Source organism: Schistocerca nitens, chromosome 12 (genome assembly GCF_023898315.1).
Source record: "Schistocerca nitens isolate TAMUIC-IGC-003100 chromosome 12, iqSchNite1.1, whole genome shotgun sequence".
NCBI classification, from domain to species: Eukaryota; Metazoa; Arthropoda; class Insecta; order Orthoptera; family Acrididae; genus Schistocerca; species Schistocerca nitens.
The window spans coordinates 79552593-79566240 of NC_064625.1; the positions used below are offsets into that span (position 1 = coordinate 79552593).

The window sequence follows — 13648 nt, forward strand, 5'->3', positions numbered from 1 at the left end:
GGGAAGAGCTTCTTATATATTTGCAGGGTACGAAGAGGTGCTTAGACCTTCTTACACATTACAGTTACGTGCTCAGTCCAATTTAGATTTTCATCTGTTCTGGAGTCTTTTCTGAAGGAGAGAAGTGGATGTTTGTGCCATTTAGGATTAAATATGATAAAATTCCCGATATTTCAGGCTGATGAGCTTAGAATGACCAACCGGTAGCACTTGGGTTTTGGGTAGGTTGAGCTGTATATCCTGCGCCCATTCTGATAGAGTACACAGATCTGGATTGAGATTCTCGATATTTGTATTCAGGTTTACAGGTTTTGCCCTTAGATATAATTGGTCATCAGCGTTCATGTGGTACATGCAGTTGAAGGCAGCAGACGCGACAAGTGCAAGTCCTAATCGCCGAGTAGTGTTTATGTTTACGTCTTGAAGATAAATGTAAATGTCGTGTGACTAGGGCCTCCCGTCGGCTAGACCGTTCACCGGGTGCAAGTCTTTCGATTTGACGCCACTTCGGCGACTTGGGCGTCAATGCGGATGATTAGGACAACACAACACCCAGTCCCTGAACGGAGAAAATCTCCGACCCAGCCGGGAATCGAACCCGGGCCCTTAGGATTGACATTCTGTCGCGCTGAACACTGAGCTACCGGGAGCGGACTTCTTGAAGATGATCGTCATGGACCGAAATTAATTATCTACTATATAAGATTATGGTCCAAAACTGGAATCCTGGATCATCTGAGACTATATCACATTTCTGACCCACACCTTTTCAAACTGAAGGTTCTGTTATAAACTTGTCAGCAGCTTCCTTGTTACATTCGATTACCTGAGCCGAGTCTCTACAGCAGAAACTGCTTGTCGATCACTTTGAGTGACGAGTTAAGGGGGATCCATGCGTCCACGTTTAGCACCGCACAATTCGTCGCGGGCCAGACACTACGGAAGGTCAACGGGCTGTGATAGCCATTACCGCTATCAAAGAGCCTCGTTGTGAGTATAAGAGGCAATTACGACGCCACAGTAACTTTACGCGCGGCGATAAGGCGCAAAATTTGAAAAATGATTTTTAAAATAACTTAAGAACGCGCGTAGCGGAAGCTGTAATTGGCAGCGAGATGAAACAAGGAGAGATAAAACGCTCGTAAACGCTTTCTGGTCTGCGGCGGTCATCCCGAGCAGGACTGTATAGGAGGAGTCGGCAGTCGCTGCGCTGTTTTTTGTCCCCGTCCGCCACCGGTTCCTGGTGTACAGTAGCCCTCATAAAACTCTGCCGCATTGGAGCTTGCGTCGACGGAAACGTTACATAGCCACCACGAGAATGAGAAGGTGCCTCGCTCCATTGGCAAGAAGGCCGCACTGCGAATTATGGCGATTGGCTTAGTTTAGTCCAAAACCAGAAAACTCTCTACAGTGTCTTCTTCAGTTAAAACTTCCTGGCCGAGAAGCCGTGGTCGATGTATAAATCTGTTTCGTGACATTTTATTTCCAACTTCGGGAGACATCTTCCGAGGTATAGCGGCTACTACTACTACGAGTTGAGGGGCTCTCAAATGTATAGATGGCTTCACCATATGATGCCGACTGTGTGACTATCTCTGACGGCGTCATCATTCTCGATTAAAAATAAACGAGTGTCATTCCGTTGGCGCAAACTCTACATCCATGTATTATCTAATTTCAGACTACCCCCTTTTCTATTAAAATTATTATGGTATTTATGAATCCCTGTTGCTTTTTTGTCTATGCGAGAATGATAATGCGATGTCCTAGCCAAAACGCTCGTCTCAATGAATTTTATTCCGTGGTTCCCATCTTGAAATATGCTACGGCCGATTCTTCGAGCTGGCCGGGGTGGCCGAGGGATTCTAGGCGCTACTGTCTCGAACCGCGTGACCGCTACGGTCGCAGGTTCGAATCCTGCCTCGGGCATGGGTGTGTGTATGTCCTTAGGTTAGTTAGGTTTAAGTAGTTCTAAGTTGTAGGGGACTGATGACCTCAGAAGTTAAGTCCCATAGTGCTCAGAGCCATTTCTTTTTTATTCTTCGATGCGAAACACTAAATAAAATTCAGTGACACGAGCGTTTTAGCAAGGACGCCCCACTGTGACGGCCACATGTAGTGGAGAAGCAATAGAGATTCATAAAGACCATAATAATTTTAATAGAAGAAAAGAAGGTCTAAAGTTAGATAAAAAATGGACGTCGACTTTGCACCAACAGAATAACAATCAGTTAACTTTATTAATCGAGAATGATGACGCCATCCAGAGATGGTCACACAATCGGCATCATACGCAACTCGTAGCCTAGTGGCTAGCGTTGCTACCTCTGGATCACGGGGTACCGGGTTCGATTCCCTGCCAGCTTGGAGATTTCCTCTGCCCGGGGACTTGGTGTTTGTATTGTCCTCGTCATCCCATCATCATTCATCAACGTGGCTAAACTGGATTGTGTACTGATTGGAAATGTGTAACGGGCGATTATGACCGCGCAGTTGGAAATGTGTACGGGCGCTTATGAGCACCCCACAAATGAAACTTCATCATCACACTCAGCATTACGTGGCGTATGGTGATGCCCTCTGTGTGCTCTATAAATGCGAGAGCTGCTCAAGCCATAGTGGTAGTAGGCGTTTTACGTCGGAAGATATCTGCCGCAGTTGGAGACGAAACGTCAGGAAGCAGTTCAGAAGTTTTAATTGAAGAAGACGCCGACCGTGAAAGCCTTGTACTTTGTATGATTGTGTGTGAGAACAATGTTGAAATGCTGGCTGTTTGCAATGTGTCATACAGTCCTACTGAAGGCAGCACTGGTTAAAACATGAAAAAAAGTTCCAATAATCGTGTGTCCGGAAGCCAATAATTATTGAGTTACGTCCCATTTTTATCTGTGATCTGTGACAAGTAACGTGTAGTCACAAGTGATGTTTTAGTAAATTACAACAATACGCACTTGTAGGCAGATCCAAATCCTCTATCAATGAAGCACTCAAGGTATCAGGATTGCTTGAGTATCAGTGTATGGGCAGGATTTGTCGGTAAGAGACCCATCGAGCCAACACTTCAGCAAACAGATTGACAAGTGCTGTGTATCACAGAATTCTTCGAGATGCATTACCAGTGCTATTGACGGACGTTACCATGGCAGAGAGATGACTGGTACAGAGCGTCCCACATAAAACTGAGAAGCCTCAAGCCTGAGATATAAGAAATAATGAACTAACTAAAAAGAAGAGATGAAAGTAACTGTAGAAAGGATGTAGTTCCCTCTTTATAGGAGACACGAAGTGGTGGTCGTGGGCATGCAGGCATCGCTGGTTTCGTGTGGTGACGTAACCACACGAGGCGTGATTTTAGTTCTAGTAATGTAATTTAATATCGTCTATTGTACGAGGATTGTTAGCATACACTTTGCTTTTTAGTGTGCCCCACAAATAAAAATCACTCGATGTTAAGTCCGGAAACCTGGAGGACAGAGGCCTCTGCTGGAAAGTCTTTCTTCAGCTAACAGTGTAGTGAAGTGGGCCGTGTTTTGGTTGGATGCGTGAGCAGTTGCTCCATTTTGTTGGAATACTGCATACAGGTTCTCTGCATCTGTTAATTGTGCATAGGGAGAGTCAAAGATCGCTATATATCTGGCAGTGTATAAGGTGTAATTGAAAAATATGGGGCCAATAATGTGCATGCTGTACGATGAACACCAAACACGTCTCTTCTCTGAGTGGAGAATATGGGGGTTGTTCTGCGACCAGTATCTGTAATTCTGCGAGTTTACATAATCAGAGAAATGAAACCAGGCCTGACCTGACGTGAAGTACAGCGAGGGGTGCAAGGAATCGTTAGCAATTGATATTAACATCCAGTTATAATAATGAACTCCTTTTTTCCTGATCCTGAAATTTCAACTCCTGCAACACACTCCACGATAGGTTTTTAATTTCATATGTCTTAGTATGTGATGACACGGTGTACGAGATTCATCCACCTGGTGTAACAACCTCCTTACAGACTTTCAAGGACTTCTCGTAATGTCCATGCCAATTCTGTCTGTAGGTTCAGGTGTCCTCACTATTGGTCGCCTATCCCTCTCAAAATTCTGAACGGATCCTCAAGCTTTCAGTTTCTGGTCGTGGGGAGTTTCCTACCAGGATATTTCGCTTGAAACATTCCTTTACATTGCTTGATGGAAACCGTGGGACTGCTACGGTCGCAGGTTCGAATCCTGCCTCGTGCATGGATGTGTGTGATGTCCTTAGGTTAGTTAGGTTTAAGTAGTTCTAAGTTCTAGGGGTCTGATAACCACAGCAGTTGAGTCCCATAGTGCTCAGAGCCATTTTTTGCTTGATGGAGCCTGTCTTTATGTAACACTCAACAATATCAATTCGCTCTTTTAATGCATACTGCCCCATTTGTATAACAACTCAACAATACGAGCTTCTCGCAACAACTGTCGTACGAAAACACAGCTGCACTCAAGTTTCCATCAAAATGCAGTGTAGCCAACTTTCGAGACAGTATCGCCACTACAGTAGCAATTTGACTAGAGATGATTTACCGGTTTCATGATTGACACCCAGTGTGCACTCGACAGGGCGTCAGTCAATTTTCTGTAGATCGTTCGAAAGTACCTGAAAGTGGTTCAAATGGCTCTGAGCACTATGGGACTTAACATCTGAGGTCATCAGTCCCCTAGAACTTAGAACTACTTAGACCTAACTAACCTAAGGGCATCAGACACATACATGCCCGAGGCAGGATTCGAACCTGCGACCGTAGCGTTCGTGCGGCTCCAGACTGAAGCGCCTAGAACCGCTCGGCCACACTGGCTGGTGAAAATACCTCACCGCAACGTTTTATGGACGATAGGTTGATCGAAGAGGTTTGGTAGCATGTCCTCCCCGTTCCCTAGACCTGAATCCGTTGGATTGCTGGCTATGGGGAGATCTAAGGACATTGGTGTACGTCCAACCTATCTACAATATGCAGACGTTCGTTACAGTAGCGTGTTACCAGTGCCATAGACTCAATACGAATGGAGCAAGGTGTATGTGAAAGAGTGCGTGATTTACTACAAAGGATGCGTCCAGGTTGCGTGGTAAGCACAGGCAGCACTGCCTATAATGTCTACTTTGACGTAACAGCCAGCTGGGATTGAGAGGACAGATTGCCCCGTATCTCAACATGTATTAGTTTTCGGACATTTCATGATAGGACATTTTCTTGTACATTTGACCAATGCCATCCCACGTTGGTTACGCGACACTTTTTTTTTTAACACTCCGTAGATTTCGGTCAAAATCTGACCATCCTCGCACAACAAAAGTGTTATTTACCTGTACATTTCACGACTTTAGAAAATGCACAGTTAATTACGTCTTTTATGGGTCGACGTTGGTCTTCCTGTGACCGTAATCGATTGTCTAGATAAAAATGAAAACAGTTTGTCGTCGTGTGCGTCGATTCCTTGACGGAAGGTTCCCAGAAACGTGGATTGACAGAGGTGGTCCTGTACCGTGGCCTGCTCGATCCCCAGATATGTCCCCTCTGGACTTCTTTGTGTGGGGAGAGATGCGCAACCTTGTTGACGCAACTCCTGTTGCATCAGAAGAGGATCTGGTTGCCCGCATAGTAGCAGCAGCAGGAATAATTCAGGATAGTCATGGGGTTTTTGCCCGTGTCAGACAGAACATGATCCGACGGTGTAACCTTTGTTTACGTGGCAATGGAGGCATTTTTGAAAATCTACTGTAATTGAAATTGGGTAGTGTTGATGTGTTGTCTCTTGGTCATAAAAAATGGAAAATTGTTTGTTGGTTTAATTAATTTGCCGCCAGATAAATCTTCCTCTACCGGTTTAAATACTTCTCATAGGAAAAAATGACGTTATGGAAAAATATTTGTTTTGATGTCCCCTACAACCTCGAAGAGTTTGTCGGTTTAAATACTTTTCACCCTGTATATCGATGCGGTCGGTAAGGCCATTTATGTCACATATGTTGATACTTGGGAACTAACTCATCTAAACCCTTTAGGGTTCTTCGCATTGACCTAGAACCATGAACTCCGACAAGAAGCAAGATTTCACAGTACAATTAAAGGAAAAAAATCCGGAATGTATTTATTCTTAGTCATATAACACGAAAAAGAAACCAAATGTTTTGCTCATCTTTTATCAGACTTCACACTTAAACATTTTCGAAAGTCTTGGAATAATCGAGACCGATAACTTGCCAGGATCGATGTCGATAACTGGCAAAAATCGTCGCTTTTCTCGATTCTTGGGATGGATGAACTGTCTGTATACATAATTAAGTTTGTAAGGAAGCCTCGGAGCGGGAATCCTACTCGCGTCTGGACATTGTTTTTGTTTGTCAGTGAAAAGAAACTTCCCGCCGACTCTGAGAGTCACACGAAACAGGTGATGAACAGTTATTTGTTTGGTCTGATTTCAACTACACGTTGCAAAAAACGAAATTGCAAGTATCTGTTGAACCACAAGGTAAAATACGTCCGACTGCTCTTCGTCTCCCAGTTTGGCACACAGCTTTGATCGGCCTTGGAGCTGGAAAACATTGTTCCCTCTTGGCAGCCCGACTTGAAGTGTTGCTGGTGGGGGGAGCGATTCGGTGCAACCACCCGTCGTGTGGCGACGCCCAATCTCGAGTCTCGTGGTGGCTGGATTTCTGCGCCTCGGCTGACACCCGCGATATTCGCCGTTGGTAGTCTCTGCACGCGCCGTTCCCGTATGTACCTGCTGTCCGAGGATGGGCTGCAAGAGGAGAAAAGAAAAAGAAAGTAAGGAAAAACAGAAGAGAACGTGCATAAAGCAAGAAGGCTGGGGGGGGGGGTGGAGTCGGTGTACAGGGGGCGAGATAAAATGGAAATGCAGCGCTGGCAGAATTAGTGCCTTGTACCCCGTGCTGGCCATTGTCGCAGTAAAGCCCGCAGTTTACGGCCCGTCCTGCGCCCTGACTGATGTTTCGCGGAATTTACGCGCTCCTAATTTTATGAGCGTGGGAGGGGAACAGGGCGCTGTCGTGGGCGAAGGGGGTGCAGCAGAGGCGCTTCGCTCCCCCGCCTCGCCTGACCTTTATTCGATTGGAAGATAATGTCGTTTACTGTCGGTCGCCCCTGCAGCGGCGGTGTCCATCCCTCTGGTAACACGTGCATGAACGTGTCGTATACGGCAGCAGGGAGAGAACTGGTCCAGTTGTCAGGGCACTGACCTCGGGAAGAGTAGAACTGAAACCTCCGCGTGTCGAATCATCGTTTACGTCCTCCACGGATTCGTGTAGATGCCATGCTCCACCAAACCAAGTAATGTATGGTCAAGACACAGGACTCGCATTCGGGAGTGATGTTCCTAAATCGCTTCAGGCGAATGCTGTGTCGGTTCCTTTGAAAAGGCACGGCCGTTTTACTGCCCACCACTACCCGTTGCTCCGTGTCTGATGACCTCGTCGCTCTTGCTTTTTTTTTCATTTGGGAAGAACGCGGTTCATATAACAGTCGAAGCATCAGTATTTAGATTTTTGGCGGTTTCTGTACATCAGCTAAGGCGAATGCAGTAGTGTTTGAGGTTCTTGTCCTATAAGAGCTAAAGCTCATTTTCTGGTTTACAATCTAAGACGCTGTAGACGAGCGGTCCTACGTGCTTCATTTCCGAACCGCTGGTTCGAATCCTGCCTCGGGCATGGATGTGTGTGATGTCCTTAGGTTAGGTGTAAGTAGTTCTAAGCCTAGGGGACTGATGACCTCAGATGTTAAGGCACATAATGCTTAGAGACATTTGAACCATTTTGAACAATCTAAGACGAGAAAAAGACGCAACATGAAGGACTTATGGAACGGAAGTCGGTAGATGTGATGTACATGCACAGACAAACAAAGGAACATCCCATGATTTATTCAAAAGAAAGAGCTTCACAAATTGAGCAAGCCAATGACCCGCTGGCCCACCTACCGACCTTTGTGCGAGAACTTACTCGGTTTGGCAGTGGTTGCTACAAGAGTGGGATGCCCTCCTGAGGGAATTCGTTCCAGCTTCTGTCCAACTGGAGCGTCAGATCGTCAAAGTCCCGAGCTGCTTGGTGGGCCCTGTCCATAATACATCTAACGTTCTCAGTTCGGGAGAGATCAGACGGCGTAAGAGATCTCGCCGTGTGCGAGCGGGACTTAATCTTGCTGAAATGTAAGCCCAGGATTGTTTGTCATGAAGGGCAACAAAACAGGCCGTAGATGATGATATTTGATTTATCTGATTTGTGGAGCTTTCAACTGTGCGGTTATAACATCCAGTAGAAATTCCCTAACTGTCCAGTCTCGCCACTTTCTCGAATGATGATGATATCATGAGGCCAACACAAACACCCAGTCCCCGGGAGCAGAAAATCTCCGACCTGGCCTGAAATCGAACGGGGCGGTGAATCTGTGCTATAAGGGCGTCGCGGATGAGGACCAAAGGGGTCCTGCTGTGGAAAGAAGTGGCACACTCTTAGTTGTCAGGGTACGGCGGGCGACAGTCAAGTTGGTATCCCACAGCTGTCCGAGGCGTATCCAGACACGTCGTCGTCCTGGAACCGCCTTGACGGGAGGAGGATTGTCTTCAGTGATGAACCGCGCACTTCTGGCTGACCCCCGACGACGAGTGAAGACGTGCTTGGAGACGCCCAACGCATTATTTTTTGAAGCTCTTTCTCTTGAATAAATCGTCCAGTTTTTCTGAGATTGTAATTGTCTGCGCGCTACATCCATTTGGATGTTCCTTCATGATACGTCGCTTTTTTCCCTCTTAGAGTGCTACAACTGATAAATATCTCGTTACGTAGCAGCTTTCCACAGAGTACTCCTCGGCCTTTGTTAAGTGCTGACAGTGGTCTCACAGTGTCAGTCTTTCCCTGGGCTCTCTCGCGGCCGTGTTGGATCCGCGGTATATTCTGCAGTTTTGAGTGTTATCTTGTTGGCTAGTTGACACGGCAGAACTGTGTCGAACGCTTTCCAGAAATTGGAGAAAACGAGGAGGGGAGAGTCGTGCAACATCGGCCAGCTTACGTTTCGTGACTTTGCTATGTAACTAGGGTAGTTAACAGAAATATTAACATACTATTCTCTTACCTCAAGACATGTTGTGTGAATAGAGCAGTGTAATGATCGTTATTTTGGATTCATAGAACTTCGTGATACCGAAAGTCAAAGAACTATAGTTACAAGGCATGCAGAAAGCGTCTCGCAGTATCGGGCCTTGTCTTTTGTGTGATAATATCGGTTGTTAATCATACACTGTACGGATACTTACTGTATAATAATAGGGCACAGAGGTATGGGAACCTATTATTACTATTTCAAAAAAATGGTTCAAATTGCTCTGAGCACTATGCGACTTAACTTCTCAGGTCATCAGTCGCCTAGAACTTAGAACTAATTAAACCTAACTAACCTAAGGACATCACACACATCCATGCCCGAGGCAGGATTCGAACCGCGACCGTAGCAGTCTCGCGGTTCCGGACTGCGCGCCTAGAACTGCTAGACCACCGCGGCCGGTTTACTTTTTCACCAAAGTTTAGTTCACTGTTTTACAGAGACTGCAAATAAAAAACTTCTCCTGATCCGCATATCCAGCACGCGGTCGGCCTTCAAAGACAATCGGTTGGTCGGGACTGCGCGACAAACACGCACTATCTTCCAGACATATTACACGTTTTTTCGGAGAAAATATCATGAGACCTTTTTTAGATGCCGTTCCTTATGTAACATAGATAACCGAAATATAGCAACGAAATTAATCACTTACCTTTTTAAGGGATATCACAGACCTCAAAATATCTACTGCGTTCTAAGAGCTAGAGCAACATCATCAAGCGCTCATGAAAGGCAAAGCACTGAAGAGAGGAAGATGATACCCGGCTCCAGTGCGCACAGGTCCACAAGCTTGCTCCTGCCATTTGGAGGGGATAAGAGTGGCGGGTATTGTAAGCCGGCCCATACTGCAGAACTGTCCCCAGTAGGCCTACTTTACATACACGTGTCAAAGAATCAGACACTATTGACGATCCACATCTGTACGAAATACAGTACTTGGAAATTAACTCGCTGATCCCGAATTCTTTGACGTCGCTACTCAGTAGTCACCGGTACCAGAACCCGTATTTCACGCTGATCACGAGCGGTCGCCTAAAACGCTTCGGCCATCCGTGCACGACTCTTCGTTGTCGCATTCTCTCTGCTGCGGGGATCCAAGTAATGCTGTGAGCATTAGACGATGAATTCAGTGAAGTGCGATATGAGGATGTGGCTATTGAGCCGTACGTAAGTCTGCGTCGGTCGGGGAGGCGCCCAAAGTAGTGAAGGCGATCGTTCGCGATAATCGGGAGTGAGCGTTCGAGCTAAGGATTGGAAAAATCGACCGGTATTTTAGGTCTGAATAACCGGTATTTTTCGGTATTTGTTTGGTCTCGGTTATAACAGGTTTTTTATAATTTTTTTACTAATAAGCGAGTAAAAAGACTGAAATGTCAATCAGTTTTCAAATAAACTTTTTTAAGAAATGGATAACTTTTATTCGTAAAATTTGCGTTGGTTTGAAGTATTGCGTTACAATACAGTATGGGACAAGCAATCAGTGGTGTGTTAATAACAATGCCGAAAGAAACGGGCGATAAACACATGGTATAAGAATTGGTGCAGCAATAGTGAGGCAATACTGTCCCTATAGACTTGTATCGTGGGTAAAGGTACGCGTGTGCGTGCTGTGTGCAAGACTTTCCCCCACCTGGTCTGTACTGTATTATGTCACTGTCGTCGCCGGACATCCGTTGTACTGCAGTATGGCACCAATCCTGGAACGGAAATGCTGTTACGAAGTTACGTATCAGTGAAGTACATTGCTTCTTTTGCTTAAAAGATTAAAGATTTGTCTGTCATTTCTATGAAATAATAATGAAGGATGGAAATTATGGCAACGCTAATAAATTAAAATCTCAACAACACCTAATGCGTACTATATAAAAGGAAATAGCTGCCAGCCAGTGTGGCCGAGCGGTTCGAGGCGCTTCAGTCCGTATCCGCGCTGCTGCTACGGTCGCAGGTTCGAATCCTGCCTCGGGAATGGATGTGTGTGATGTCCTTAGGTTAGTTAGGTTTAAGTAGTTCTAAGTTCTAGGGGACTGATGACCTCAGATGTCAAGTCCCATAGCGCTCAGAGCCATTTGAACCATTTGATCTCCTTCCTGTTTCTACATAATATGCCTTTTGGAAACAGACAAATTAACACGGAAAAGAGAGTTCATCAACCTCGGTTTTCACCCTTCACCACTGGCTACTCGAAACGTCCAAAATAACTTTTTTTTTGTTTAGTATTTAACGCTTACCACTTTGCGAGAAAAGTAGCGAACCGTCGACGGACTATGGTTTCTTTTATTTACCTATTTAATTTAATATTTTGATTCTGTATGTCCTGACAGAGAGAGAGTCAAAATTGTTCAATTTCTGATAATTTTCGACGTTTGTTACAGGAACTAATAGCGGTAAAGAACTTAACATCGGTTACTTGGGCAACCGGTTATTTTGAGAGGTTTTATCAGTCAGGTTAAACTGGCGTGGAAGAAAATCGATTTAAACGAAAACTGGATGTTTCAGCGATTACTGTCTTCCCTAGTTAAAGTCCCGGTCCAATAGAAATCTTCGTAAGTCGCTCATGGGGTGCAGCTGATGTCAAGGAATTCGTACTTAATTTCTAAACATGAGCGTGGAACAGACAACACATTTTTAGGTACAGTAAAATGATATTTTAATTCTAAAATATACCTCCCCCTCATCGCCCACAGCCGTACTCCCAGCCCTTGCACCGTTCCAATTATGTTTCTCGACACAGTTCTACTTGTCGCGATCTCATAAATGTGCTGCACGTGCCGCTGAAGCGGAGAGACGTAACGCCATTGGTAGCGTAGACGCCTTTGTCGGTTTGCCGAGTGACTTGTGTCTTCTACTTCGCCAAAGTAGAAGCAGAATCAGAGAGCAGCGATAGGACAGAGACGTTCTGCCAGCACGTGTTATCGATAAGTCTGTTGCAGTCGCTGCTGCCTATGGGATAGGCCAAGTGCGGCAGAGCCTCGCAGCCTAGGTGTCCCAGACGTGGCCACCTGCAGTATTTATGTGTTTGCGTAGGCGGCGGCGGGGCCGTCTCGGAGCAGCTTTGTGGAATTCGGGCGGCTCTGCGCGCTGCGGCGCTCCGCCGTAATTTACGCAACTCCGGTCTGACGTTTACTGTGGCTCGCCCGCGCCACCTGCGATGATTTAAAATTGTCTCCCGGCGGCAGACCCGGTGCTGCACTCCGCTAAAGGATGCAGCTCTGCCGAGGTACGGAGGAAAGGCAGCGGTGGGTCGGCCAACCGCACCAGTCAAAAATGTTTCGCTGGGGCCATGCACCTCACACAAAAAACATCGTTCGGAAAGCCTGTTGCGGCTGTGTGGCTTACGCTGAGCTAACAAAAGTTACGGGATAGCGATATGCACATATACAGATGGCGGTAACATTGCATATGCAAGGAGTGCAGTGGTTGTAGCTGCCATTGGTAATCAGGTAATTCATGTAAAAGGTTTCCGACTTCATTATTGCTGCACCACCGGAATTAACAGATTTTGAACGGGGAACGGTAGTTGGAGCCTGAGGCATGAGGCAGTTCATTTCGGAAATCGTTAGCGTAATGTGTTTTCCGAGATCCACTGGGTCAAGTGTGCACCGATAACACCAAATTTCAGACATTACCTCTCACCACGGACAGCTCGTTGGTCTATGGCCTTCACTTAACGACCGAGAGCAGCGGCGATTGCGTAGAATTGTCAGTGCTAACAGACAGGCAACGTTACGTGAAATAAACGCATAAATCATTGTGGGACTTACTATGAACTTATCCGTTAGGACAAGGCGGCAGAATTTGGCGTTGTTAGGCTGTGGCAATAGACGACAGACGCGAGAGTCTTTGCTAACAGCACGATGTTGCCTGCAGTGTCTCTCGTGGACACGTGACCACATCGGTTGGAACCTTGACGACCATGGCCTGGTCAGGTGAAGCCCGATTACATTTGGTAAGAGCTGATGTTAGGGTTCGATTGTGGCTCTGACCGCACGAAGCCATGGATCCGAGTTGTCAACATGCTGTGCAAGCTGGTGGTTGGTCCATGACGGTATTAGGTGTGTTTACATGGTATGGAGTGGGTCCTCTGGAACAGCTGAACCGATAATTGACTGGAAATGGTTATGTTTAGCTAGTTAGAGGCCATTTGCAGCCATTCATGGATTTTTCCCCAAACAACAATGGAGTTTTTATGGAGCACAACGCGTTATGTCAGAACATTCTGGACAAGTAGAGCGAATCATTTAGGCACCTAGATCGCCCGACATGAATCCCACAGAACATTTAGGAAATATAATCGAGAGATCAGTTCGTGCAGAAAATCTTGCAACGACAACACTTTCGCAATTGTGGACGGCTGTGTAGGCAGCATGGCTCAGTATTTCTGCAGGGGACTCCCAAAGACATACTGACTCCATGTCACTTCGTGTTGCTGCACAACGCCGAGCGAAAGGAGGACAGATTCAATATTAGAAGGTATCCCATGACCTTTGGCATCACAGTGTATAGCCGGTG

The 13648-nt window shown here is 46.1% G+C and overlaps 1 protein-coding gene across 1 annotated transcript in view; it reads left to right on the forward strand.

Annotated features, from left to right (window-relative positions):
* Positions 1–13648, forward strand: part of LOC126214921 (homeobox protein abdominal-A homolog) — a 400630-nt gene that overhangs the window by 62663 nt on the left and 324319 nt on the right. The window contains exon 2 of the mRNA XM_049941561.1: positions 10758–10772. Within this exon, the coding sequence (XP_049797518.1) occupies positions 10758–10772 (15 nt within the window). The remainder of the gene's footprint in view (positions 1–10757; positions 10773–13648) is intronic.